Genomic DNA, 13,050 nt, shown 5'->3' on the forward strand with positions numbered 1-13,050 from the left:
ATGAGCAAACAACACAAGTTTTTGCTAAATCAATTCAAGCAAGTAACAGAGGCATTTCTTTCACATCATCCATCAAAACACAGAGACTGAAGTCATGACTGAAATGCTTTAAAACATGCACCAGTTCCAACCCAAATTTTGGACAATATTCTATGGATAAAAGGGACACAGGTAAGCATGCGATATCAGAACATCTCCACAAGACTTGACAACACATTAGCTACCAAATTTACCATCTGAACTCTGAGGACTTTGAGGCTGCTCATTAGCACTTATGAAGGACCCATGGCTTTGACAGCTTCCAAAAGGGGCTCTCCCAGGATGCTGCAGTAAGAGCATGCAGGCATATGGTAACTGAGGCTGAGGAGAACTTGGGGGTGCTGGTGGATGAAAAGTTCAACACCAGCAATGCCCACTCGCAGCCCAGAAAACCAACCATGTCCTGGGCTGCATCACCAGCAGTGTGGTCGGCAGGGTGAGGGAGGCAATTCTCCCCCTCTGCTCCACTCTGGTGAGACCCCCATTGCAGCACAGCATCCAGCTCGGGGGTCCTCAGCACAGGAAGGGCATGGACCTGTTGGAGCTGGTCCAGAGGCCACGGGGATGATCAGAGGCTGAAGCTCCTCTCCTGTGAAGTCAGGCTGAGAGAGTTGGGGTTGTTCAGCCTGGAGAAGAGATGGCTCTGTGGAGACCTTAGAGCAGCCTTTCAAGTACATAAAGGGGCCAACAAGAAAGCTGGAGAGGAGCTTTTTACAAGGGCATATAGTGACAGGACAAAGGGAAATGGCTTAAACTGAAAAGGCAGATTTAGACTAGATGCAAGGGAGAAATCCTTTACAGTGAGGGTGGTGAGGCACTGGCAGAGGTTGGATGAGGCTTGAAGCAACTTGGTCTACTGGAAGGTGTCCCTGCCTGCAGCAGGGGGTTGGACTGGATGATCTTTAAGGTCCCTTCCAACGCAAGCTCTTCTGTGAGTCTATGACAGGCTTTTCCCTTACCCTTGGGCCTCATAGGTAACCCACACCCAGCTTGTAACTACTTAACCTGATTTACATTTGACATTTTAAGCTACAACAGCAACTAGTCAGACATGAACAAAACACCTGACTATACAGCTACACTTCATGGGACTGCTAGTACAGCTGTAGGACATCCCTGGAAAGCGCAGCTCTACCCTCAGCCCCCAGCCCTGGCCAGAGCTGGCAAGCCCAGCACCTGCAGAACAAGGAGATCTGCCAGATGGTCCTCACAGCAACCATCTCCTCAGCTTCATAGGGTTCAAGAAAAGCACAGCCACCACCCTTGTGGGTGCAGCTGGGCCTTAAACTGAAACAGGTACAAATGAAATCAAATCCTCAAATCAGGGAAGAAAAATACAAGAGCTTCTTTATTACACTAATTAGACCACTGAACGAGAAAGTACCTTCTGGATAAAAGAGGCAACAGGACAGCACCATCAGGATAATCTACTTCATACAAAAATGTATCTATAGTGTTACCTTAAAAAAAGATAAAGAGCCATTCAAGTTAACTGCCCATTATTTCTACCAAAGGCTGTTTTGAAACACTGCTGGCCCCCACATCTACATCTGGTTTTCAGACCTTTAGCCCAGCCTTACTAGTGGCCAGGTTATGACCACTTTTGTTTCTGCCCAGCCCTCAAGTTTCTGCGGCATCGGCAAGCATCCACGCAGCACTACCAGGAGTCCCAACACGCTGCTAGTGCTCTAGCAGTTTGCTTGTGCGAGTAACGCAGCCAGCCAGATGAGAAAGCCCAGGAAATCAAACAAAAGTCTCCACTGCTGCTTTGGGCAAAGGGTCACCAGGCAAAGGAGGTGCCTTTTTAAAGCTTGGCTTTGACAGCTATTACTGTCAGAAAAGCACTCAAAAGAATAACCAATTGGTCAGTCAGCCCAAAGCTGCCTCTGAGTCAGTAGGACAAACCAAGGCACACAACATGAATCTAGAACACAATAAACTCTGAAAAGTGGAAAAATCATGCTCTGAGAAACTATTCACGTTACAGTACTTCAGTGTCATCAAACAATTTGGATTGGAAGGGACATCTCTAGTCAAAGCTCCTGCTCCACAGGGTCAGCACTGACTTCAGACTCCATCCAGTTGGGTCTTCAAAAGCGACCCCTCAACCTCTCTGCCCCAGTGTGGAATGGTACTACAAACTGAGGAACAGATGCACAAGGAGATTCATGGCAGGTAAAATATTCTGGGCTTACTAAAGGTAGCACCACATGAAGTTAACAGAGTGTATTTCTTGGATGAGTTGAAAAAAAATTGCTGCATAAAATGTATGTTGTAGCTCTTACTCATCAAGACTTCAGTGAAGCGACGATGAAACAGCACAGCAAAGGCTTCTGTTAGTTTAACAGCTGGATATGGTCACAACTAGAAAGAAGCTTGTGAGGGAAGAGAAAACGCCTGTGGTACTCCCGGGCTGCTAATACCCATGGGATATCTAGTTTTTAATAAGAATACTCTTGGACTTGTCTCCTACCAGTTTCTTACCAAACGTTACTGCTAGAAGAGGATTAGTACCAGAACTGTGGGTGAGAACTAGCACAAGACCTAGCCAAGGAGATGACAAAATAGAAGAAGAAAGCCCTCCCGTTGGGAGGGCCATGAGGTTCAGAGGCAGGGAGGTACTACCGATGGAGAAGACAGTAAACAAGACTCATCCTACTCGCCATGCTACCCAGTCAGCCTCTGCTCATACAGCAAGTGCCAGTGAGTTACCATTAAGGACACTGTCAGGACACAGGTGTGCCACAGTATCATTGAGACCACCCTACCTTGCAAGCAAAAATGAAACCACGAAGCTCCTTTGCACAGCAAACAGGAACGAGAAGTGCTTCCTCGGGCCAAGGCTGTGGGAGCAGGCATTGCTCACCCACAGTCCTGGTTGAACTTGCACGTGAACTTTTAGCACTGAACTCCTGACCTCAAGGAGTTAACTTTTTTCAATGGACACTGGAAACAAGGAATAAAATATTAAGTGATAAGACTTGGCCAGATGGAACCGATACAATACAAATAGCAGGGCTGAAAATAAAGGTCTTTCTCCCACCCACCAAACCACATGCTTTCAGTGCTTATTCGAGACACGCAGGGCTGTGTGACTGCAGAGCAGGCAAATGCAATTCACTGGAACAGTAGAAAGCTAACCTGTCCTAAACTGTGATTTATTTTTAATCCTTTTTTGCTAAGCTGTATCAATTTACCTTGATATCAGAAGAGTGCCAGCACAAACGGCAGGGAGCTAGCTGGAGCTAAGGAAGGGTAAGGGAAAAGCAAAGCCATCTACCCTCCCCACTTTAGCAGCAACTTGATGTTAATTTAGCTCCTTTGATACACAAAAAATAAATCACATCTTAAGAGCAACCATTTTTTGTCAACTGGTGAATGTCTCCTAACCATAGGGAAAATGCTACTATTCATTAACTTGATGAGATTCATAAAGTTTTCACAAGTTTAGATAAGTAACTGTATTCCTAAAAACAGTAAAGTTTCCTATTTAGTACAGTGCAATGTATAGTACTGATACACTTCTTGAAAATACTAACAGAATACTTAGTTTTGGCATTCCAATAAAAAAAAATTATAAACAATCAGAAACACCCCCCAAAAGTTCTAGATACTTGGCACTTTGAGTGCTGCAAACTGCAACAAATGCCACTGTACAGCACTCAAGCAGCCTCAGGCAGAGGAGAAGTATCACTGACCAAGAGATACAAAGTTCTCTTCCACTTTCTAACAGCTCTGCAGCAGTTACCCACAGGCACCGATGCAGAGCTATGCCCGAGGATACACAACGTCAGCAGTGATGCAGCTCCTGCGCCATGCACACACCTTCACGGGTGCTCAGCTCCTCACCTCGCCATTCCCTGTCCTCCTGAATCAGCTTTCCTGGTAAACTTCCCTGCCCTGGCCATCTCCTCAAGTGTGGGGTTTTTTTAAATAGTCATTATTAAGTCTGTTCAAACAGACAAAAATGTTTGAGTGAAAAATACCTCCACTTTCATTTAACAGAAGAAAGCAAGATTTCATACAGACACACTCAAAAGCTAGGAAGAAAAGAAGCCTGGCTGGTGTTCAGCAGAAAAAAATAAAATACTCAAAATGTGAAGCAACATCTCTATTATAATTTCTCAATGATTAAAAAGTTAAATACTTTTGCTGACTTATTTCAAAAGTTGATGGCAGTTTACATAAGTTACTCCACAGTGTGAAGGAGATGCAATATACTCTCTCTCCCTTCGAAGAGAGAGAAACTGGATGAATAGAAGATGATGATTGCAAGCAAAGCACAAACCCCAAAAAATTCCTTTGGCTCTCCTCCCTTCAATGTGTCCCAAAAAACTTCTTCTTTGCTGTTAGTTTATCTTCCAGATCACTTCATTCTTGGAAGATAAAATGCTGCTCCATCCTCTGAAGACCTTAAACACAACCACAAGCCGCCCGGCAGGCGTGGGGGAGCAGGGGAGCGGAGTGCCGTCTGAGCAGCGGTGACCACCTTAGGTGCACATGGACACCAACCAAGCCTCACAGAGCAGCACCCTCAAGGCCTCACATCCAGTCTCACCCCCACCACACCAGTCACCAGACTGACAGTCACCAAGGAAGTCACCCCAGGACACCTTCTACCAAGGGTCACTCATCACTCCCATCTCTCCAAAATCCTGCCATGCTTAAAGAAAGAAAAAAAAAAAAAAAAAAAAAAAAAAGAGTAAGACTTTGAACTGCTTTAAATTAAAAACACGGATAAAAGCACAGATTATATGAACGTACTTCCATCCTCAAATCAGGATTATTCAAAACTAGGAACTGCCAAAGGAGAAAGGGTGGCATGATTGTGCACCATTCCAAAGAATTCTGCTCTTCTCCAGCAGGTAAATTGCATCAAAAAAAGAAAGCCTGCCTTGAGTTGGCACAGCACCAATGGAACAACACTAATGCATGCAGTCAGGCACAAAAATAAGGTACTGTAGCATAACTGCAAAGCACAACTCATTCATGGAATTATTCCTCATATCCTGCCAAGTGTTCTCAGAATTGCAGATATTTTTGATTACAGGCAAGATTCTTAATTCCTAGAAATCAGATATCTGACAAATATCTGCACCCTGCCAGTGTGCAGTCATTAGGGTTTAAAAGAATGAAGGGAGGAAATCCAGAATAATTACAAATACGCACGTTGACTTTGTTGCTCAGTCAACACATCATCTGGCAGACAGGCATTTCATAATATACTCAAGAAACAAGTTTTTGGATTTGTTTTGTTGGAGCTCTGGGTTGTTTTGGTGGTGGGTTTTGGTGTTTGTTTGGGTTTGAGGTTTTGTTGGTGGGGTTTTTTTAAACTGTTTTAACTGTAGTCAGCTTCTGGGCCTCTGCTATTTGACCATATCTCTTATTTTAAAATTAATTGCTAGCTAATTCCTGCTTCTTTGCAGAAAACAATCCCTTTCCTAGAGTTTTGTTTTTCTTCCTTCTTTATGGGAGGGGAGAGGAAGAGACCGAGGGAGCAGGGGAATGCAGCACTTCAGCATTAGGAACTCATCAGTTTAAAAACCCCATGCTGGAAAAAGCTGTACAGTTCTAGTCCCGGTTGAACGTAAAACCCCTGGCAGGTTTTCATAATGAAATGGCACCAGCTCAAGTCCCAGCTGAGCAGAGCAGGGCAGCAGTATGACCACATTCCTTTCCTCCCGGTACATGCACAAGGCTAAGTCACCCAACCTGCGTGGCATTCTTACCCAGCTTACCAAAAATAACAGTGTTTACAAGATTACACTCCATTTCCTTCTAACAGGGGACAGAGCTGCCTAGTAGCATTTATTTTACTGCTACAGTAAAACTCTCTTATTCAACACAATTAAACATTTAAAAGGAAGTGGCAGTGAAAGCAAAAGATAGAGAAATTTATGAAAATTAGAGATTTCCTCTGTTCACCGACACCAAAATTTACAAAACTGTAACTAAATCAAGCTACTTTGGCACATCGATATTGCATCTATGACTTTTTATCAACTGAAGCTGTTAGACAATCCATCCCTTGCTGCTATTAAAAGGCCTAGAGGTTTCCAGCTTGCTCAGAGAAGTCCCAGTTTATATGCCACAGAGTTTAATTAAGCAAGAGGTCCTGGCCCCATATAATCCTCAGGGACTAAGAGGTTGTCAGTTTAGCCTGATTCAGCTGAAATCAGTTAGCTGCCAAACAGGCTGCATTTACATCAGATCTTGCGACACAAGCACACAGCTGCTCCACATAACCCCCCCACTGCAGATGCCTTCTTCTGGCTTCAGGCAGCCTTACCCACAAGTATGACATGAATAAAGATAACAGGACCGAGTCCCACAATCTCTGATGTGGCCTCGGGATCCTATAGCACCTGTGGAGATAGCCCATCTCGCATAATGAGCTGTATTTGGTTTAGAAAGGATAAATATTGTAACCCTTTGAACCTCTCATTGTCTGAGGATGAGACTTTAACCTAGAAGCCACAGTGGTGCATTCTTTCTTCCCGTAACATCCTCAGGTATTAACCTTATTCCCTTCTGAAAGGTAAGCTCACCTATCATGCCTGCTTACATTTTCAAGCAGAACAAAAATCCACCCATCAGAGATTCATTCAACGTAACTCCCCGAGACGAGAAGGCTGCTGTGGTGGCAGGAAGGTTCTGCTCGACAGGCGCGGGGCGCTCAGTCCGTGTTTGCTGTCCAGGAACGCCGTGTCCGAGCACAAACAGAACCTTGAGCGCGCATTTACCATTGCACAGTGCCCTCCGATGGCCAGCCCACAACACGGATCTTGAAAATCCTAAAACCCAACGAGATGCTCATTGTCCTGACCTAAGGACAGTGTTTGGGCAGTAAGGAAAGCAGCGGCCAAACGACCCGCCACCATCCCTCACCCGACTGCACAATGACCCGCTCACTTTACAAGAGAGCAGGGGTGAGGAGAGACACAGCTGTCCAGGGAGCATATAAAACTAAAATTTCTTCACTCCCTCAGCCCCACATTTTAATACAAACCAGCTTAAATGTCTTTACATTAAAACTAGAATTTACTTCATGTCAGTAACAGTGGCCAAAATATGCTGATAACTCAATTAAAAGCATAGAAATCAAAATGCAAGCTTTCATAAAAATCTATTGACCTACTAAGAACCATAGCCTATTAATTTTGTTATGATGCCACAACAAGTAGATACGCAAGCCTTTTCATTTCTGAAAGGCTTCCTTACCTGGACTTTTTATCATCATTTAGAGTTTTACGTGCTATCCCTGAGAAGCCAACGCACTCAGAATCTATAAAAACAATTCAGATTTTTTTTCTCCATTTAAAAAGTCAATAAAAAAGTTACTATTCTGAATTGCTTATTACTAAGACACTGCATCACCGCTGTGACCAAGGGAGGCCCCTGCTCACACTCCACTGAAAGAGTTATGCTTTTATATAACTGGAGTATTCAGAGCAGAAACAACAGATCTCTCTTTTCAGAGAGCCTGCCTTCGCAGCGCTGTTCATGAAAGGCACACCTTCTCAGGAACCCGAGGGGTTGTTTCCCTACATAAAAAGCCTCCTGCCTCACACAAGCCACAGACTGAGCCGGAGCACACAGCAGGCTGGACCCCTCACGCTGCTCTGCCCGTCCTTCACCTTACAGCTGGGATTCAGCAGTGCCTGACACAGGACCATGACTGTCTACGAGCTGCTTCTCTGGCACACCACCCACAGCAATGCCCAGCGCCCTGGTCATTCATCCAACACACTTCCCATCCTCGCTGTTCCACGAGCCAAGCTGGGAACCAGCGCAATGAGGGGACACAGCTTATGCTGCCTCAAGAAGTGGCTCATATCAGAAAACATGACCTTAAATGTGATTACAGCCATCTAGAATGCAGACACTTCCCCCCAACAACTCACCAAAATGTTCATTTCAAAAAATTTATGGTTTGCTTAAAATGCCAAGTAGAGAAATCCAACGCCAAACTCCACTATGGCACTGCTTTGTCATCAAGTCAAGTGGGGGAGGAAAGACTGAAGCCTTTTTCCTCAGCAATAAATCAAGTTAATCATCCAGCAGTGCATTAACATACTGCTTCTGAGCAGCCCCATCCCATGAACAGCACCAAAACATACACAGACAAACCTCATTAACATGATGTCCCAGGTCAGGGTCCAAGGCATCCTCAATGGAGACCATTCCACAGCAACAAATCCATCGGGAACACGTAAACATGAGACACAAAAGCCAACTTCCCACATGCTTCGCTTTGAAACAGTTTGCACAAAAAGAGACAGCTTGCCCGCTGCATTGCGGCCACACTCCTTACCACCTCGCAGCCCAAGCTCTGCTTCACCAGGACGCCACTGAGGCAAATCTTATCTTTATTCTTTACCCTGATAGCAGATAAAGTATAGCTAAGCCTACGCTTCACAGGAATTCACCCCACATGCAGGTGCCATTTCCATCATACCCAAAAACTGTTTCTGCTATTATTTACCAAAAGCGTGTCTTATTCTCCTGAGGTCTTGAAATCCTTCAGGATTCATTTCTCACACACATTGCTTTGCCAAGTATGGTACCAAGATGAGAAAAATAGGTTAAGCCACAGTGACTATATCCAGAACTATTTATTTTAAGGCATATGCAATTATATCTCATGCATCAAGATATTTTCATGAACATAAGCTCTTTTTGACGATTTCTAATGCATGACAAAACACCATCTCAGTAGGAAGCTTGTAATTTCTGTTTATTCAATTGCAAGTCATGGAAGCTGAACAGAACTTGAAAGAGAAGAATGCTGGAATTGGAGAAGGCAGTTTCACACACAAGCCTCTTTTTTGCCTGTATTTTAAAACATAAAAAGATACTCTTTCTTCAAGGATCTTTTTCTGAAGACATGTTACTTATTCAACCAAATAAGATACAAGAAATTGCAAGTTTTTCTTCCACCAAAGCACACTTGAGAAAGGGGAAGGGAATACTTGTGGAAACTTCTATTTTGTTTGTTTGGGCCACATCTGATTCAATAGCTCTCAAGAAACTCAAACTGAAATGAATGAGAAGTGTACTTCTCCAAGAGACGTATTGTTTCCTTCCTTCTTGCGGGGCGAGGGGGAGACTAAAAAGCGAATTTATGAGATTAATCCAGTAATTCCCAAAAACAATCAGTCCTGACACATTCAGCGGTTTGGGAACTCCCTAAACAAACGCATGCTATTTACAGAGATTAATGTAGGCACAAACTCTGTAAACACTTAAGCATATGCTTAATTTAAGACATGAAGTAAGCCTACTGACACATACATCTACTGTGCAAGTAGAAGTTAAGCCTATGTTGAATTATTTGTGAAAGATACTGCTACTTTTATGGGAAGCCATTAAGCAAGCCTAGCTTACACTTAAATAACTACTTTTTCCAGGCAGCAAACATAGCAGGATCGGCAGTCCTCCGTAAGGCCTACTTAAAACCCTACATAAACAGTATACAACTAAACTGCAAACTGTATTTCAAACCTAGGTAGGAACAAAGAAAAATTAATAGCCTAAATGTGTCTGCATACATGATTTGGCCTCTCAAGACTAGCAAGAGATTTTGCTTTTCAAAACAGAAAGACAGCTCAAGTCCAAGCTGATGCTGATGGAATGCACCATTCACAAAAGCCAGCACGCAACACAACTGTAAACGTACCTGCCTTTCTTAACAGCTCTTTAGAGTTACCTTCAATGAAGCAGTCACAGCCACCTTCCCAAGGGAGATTCTCCTCCTTCAGTGCCTTCCTTTGCCCATACATTTACCACAGAAAACAATTTAGGCTGCTGGCATACTGAAACTACAGCCCACTGGGCTGTGTATACCGCCTGCATTCTTTGCCATGCCCCTCCTCACCCCGTCCCCTTTTCCTCTTCCTTCCACCCCTTTGCAATCTCCTGTTGTATTTTTAGGCGATCGCTGCTCTGTTCCGCAAAGTGTTGTGCACCATCATGACCTACAGCGATACAGAACACAAAGAACTGGTTTATTGTTCCTTACGGGTAGGGTGGCAGTAGCCATCACTGCATCCGTGCCATGGGGACCATTGTGGGTCATCACAGAGACCAACCCCTTGCTCTTCCCCAGTGGTTGTTTTTCAGACAGCCTGGTTTTACCTCAGGAGGTGAACGGCAGGCACCTCTTCAACCCAAATCGCCGTGCCCACCACCAAGCACGCCAGGTCCCTGGCACCAGCTGGGGCTGCGTGCACCGCGGCAGCAGCTGCCCTTGCTCTCCTGACAGCACTTCCACCTTGGAGCCAAGGCAGAGAGTGGCACACCAAGCAGCATAGCCAGCAGCTATACTTCCCCGTCCAGCAGATTTCTCTGCTTATTTGCTTCTCTTTAACATTCTGTGCAAGTACCAGCATATGTCGAGGAAGGAGGCAGGGACAAAAGATAACGGCGAGTACACACACAACAAAAAAAAGCCACAGCCAGTCTCCAGTATCATGTTCTTGGCCACCTATGAGGGACACAAAAGGATGGCTCACAGGTTTCCTTTCTCCTCGTGGATCACACCTACTCAATCAAATCCATGAAAGCACGTTAACCACTGCAAATGGAGTCTTAGGGTGCTGGGATAGCAACCCCACTAGCCCAGCTGCTCCCTCAGGCCACACGGGCCCTGCAGCACGCTGGCAGCAGGCAAGGCCACCACCGACAGGTCCACACTACCTGAAGGGTCAGGTGGTCGGGCAAGAGAGAAGCATTCCTGCGCATGGGAGCGAACTGCTCAGGGGCTTCCGCAGTCCAGGCCACTGCCATTAGGAAAACAACCCAGGGAGGAGGTTCTCTGCCGGTGTTGTACTCCCTATCTTAAAGGCCCAAGGCTCTTGCAAGACGCTCTTCTCCCCTGCCTTCACAGGCACGCTGAGCATTTGATCAGGCTGCTCCCATAGCTTTATACCATCAGCGAAAGCAGAACCAGCCACCCCGCCTTTATAAAAACACCCACTGCAGCCAAAGAACCTCCTTTCCCATTAGGATTAAACGGTACACTCATTTAGGTTTGGTGCCATTCGGACACATCAGGTAATAAAATTGTCTGGCAGCATCTACAGTCACAAGATTCTTTATGCCAGCTTCTTCGACATCACAAGACAACTGACAGGCAGCCCCTCGTCTTCAGTTCCACAAACCCAGGCATAATATTGTTGTTATTATTCAGTCCTGCAAAAAAACAACCCGGGCAAGCAACGTGCCAGCTGCACTGACATCACAGCACAGAACGGCAGCCGGTCCCTCTGCCGGCGCTTTGTTACAGCGCCCACCGAGGGGAAGGAGCACCTCGCCGGGGCCACAGAAAAAAACGGGCACAGACGACAATTATTCCCGTTCGCGTCGGACGGAAGCGGGCTGTTCCGCTCACGCGTACTGGACCTGCCAGCGCTGTATGTGGTCCCGCAGAGGACACGGGTCCAGCAAGCCGGTGATGAGGTACCAGCGGCCCCACCTCGCTGACCGAGCTCACCGGGCTCTGCGCGGCACCGGCGCCCGGCCCCGGGCACCGCCGCCCCGGCCCTTTGTTCGCCGCCGCCCCCGGTTGGGGCGAGCGGTGCCGCCGGTGGCGGGCACGGCCCGGGCGAGGCTCCAGGGGCGGAGGCCGCCCGCCGGGAGCCCCCCGCAGCCCGGCCCCGGCCCCCGGCGGGGCGCCCCAGGCAGCGGGGGAGCTCCGGCCGCCCCCGGCCCCTCACGGGCGGCGGCCGCACCTGCCGGGGCCGCGGGCGGCTGCCGGCGTTCACCGGGCCGGGACGCCCCCCCGACCCGCCGCCACGTCTCCCCGGCCGCCCGTGGCCGCCGCTGGGGTGGGGCGGGCCCGCCGGGCGCCTTCCCAGACCGACCATTGCCCGGCCAGCGGGGGCTGCCCGCCGCGGCTAACGGCAATGGGGCGGTGGGGCGAAGGGCGCCCGTCACCCCGGCACGGGCGGGCGCACGCCGCCGGCCGCGGCCGAGCCCACCCGCCCCGACCCACCTCGTCTTCGGAGAGCCCGTACACCGGCTCCACCGCCGCGGTCGCCATGGAGCCGCTGCGCAGGGGCCGTCGCCGCTGCTGCTCGCCCGCGGGCGGCTGAAGGCGGCCGCCGGGAGCCGAGCGCCGGCGGGAAGGGGCCGGGGGCGGCGCTGCTCGGGGGCGGCGCTGGGACCCGCCTGCGCTGCCGCTGCCGCCGGCCGAGGCTTCGCGGCGACCGCAAGAACGCGCCCTCCCCGCAGCGGGGAGCCCCGGCGGCGGCCCAGCGGGGCGGGGAGAGCGGCCGGGCGGGCCCAACGGGGGGAGGGGCGGCAGCCGGTGGCGGGAAGGGCCGCTGGGCCGGGCCGATCTGCTGCCGCCCTGCCCCCGCCGGCCGCCGCCCAGGGACGGGGGAGGGGGAGGAAGGGCACAGAGCGGCACAAAGCGCGGCGGGCCCCGCTCCCCCGCCCCGCCCCCCGCGCGGCGGCAGCAGGCGCCCCCCGGCGGGCGGGAGCGGCCCCGGCGCGGCGGGAGCGGGGCCCGGGGCCCGGTCCAGCGGAGGGGCCGTTCCTCGGCCCGGGGGGCGCCGCGCTGCGTGGGGTACCGGCACTGGGGGCCGGGGCCCCGCTCCATGCCCATGCCCGCAGACGGCGGCGCGCAACTCCCTGGAGAGGGGCAGAGGGCGATGGAAAGGGGCGATGGGGCGGCTCCTGCCGCCGCCCGGCGGGGGACACGGCTCGGGGCGGCCCCTGGGGCCGGCCGGAGGGGAGCGGGGGCTGCCCGCGCCCCCCGCAGCACCGACCATTACGCACCGTCGCTTTTGGTCACTCGGTGTCCTGGGGTTTAAGGAAACAAGATATTCTGGGCATTTGGAGCGAGGTTACTTCTGGGCAAACCCAACTCACACCTCGGCTCTGAATGACTCCCTGATCCCATTTCTGCTCCTTCCTCAACTGGCCCCCGCGCCCCAGCCGTAGTAGGGCTGTAGTTCACATGAAAGCTGTTCCCAGACCCATTTATGCTTTTACAGCCCAACAATT

At 49.4% G+C, this 13,050-nt stretch overlaps 1 protein-coding gene across 1 annotated transcript in view; it reads right to left on the minus strand.

Moving 5' to 3' along the window:
• The window catches only part of LOC119140612 (E3 ubiquitin-protein ligase NEDD4-like), a 162,154-nt gene extending 149,891 nt beyond the window's left edge, over window positions 1–12,263 (minus strand). The window contains 1 exon segment of the mRNA XM_037372095.1: window positions 12,035–12,263. Within this exon segment, the coding sequence (XP_037227992.1) occupies window positions 12,035–12,082 (48 nt within the window). The 5' untranslated portion in view covers window positions 12,083–12,263.
• Window positions 12,264–13,050: the final 787 nt, after the last annotated feature.

This window comes from Falco rusticolus, chromosome W (assembly GCF_015220075.1).
Source record: "Falco rusticolus isolate bFalRus1 chromosome W, bFalRus1.pri, whole genome shotgun sequence".
NCBI lineage: Eukaryota > Metazoa > Chordata > Aves > Falconiformes > Falconidae > Falco > Falco rusticolus.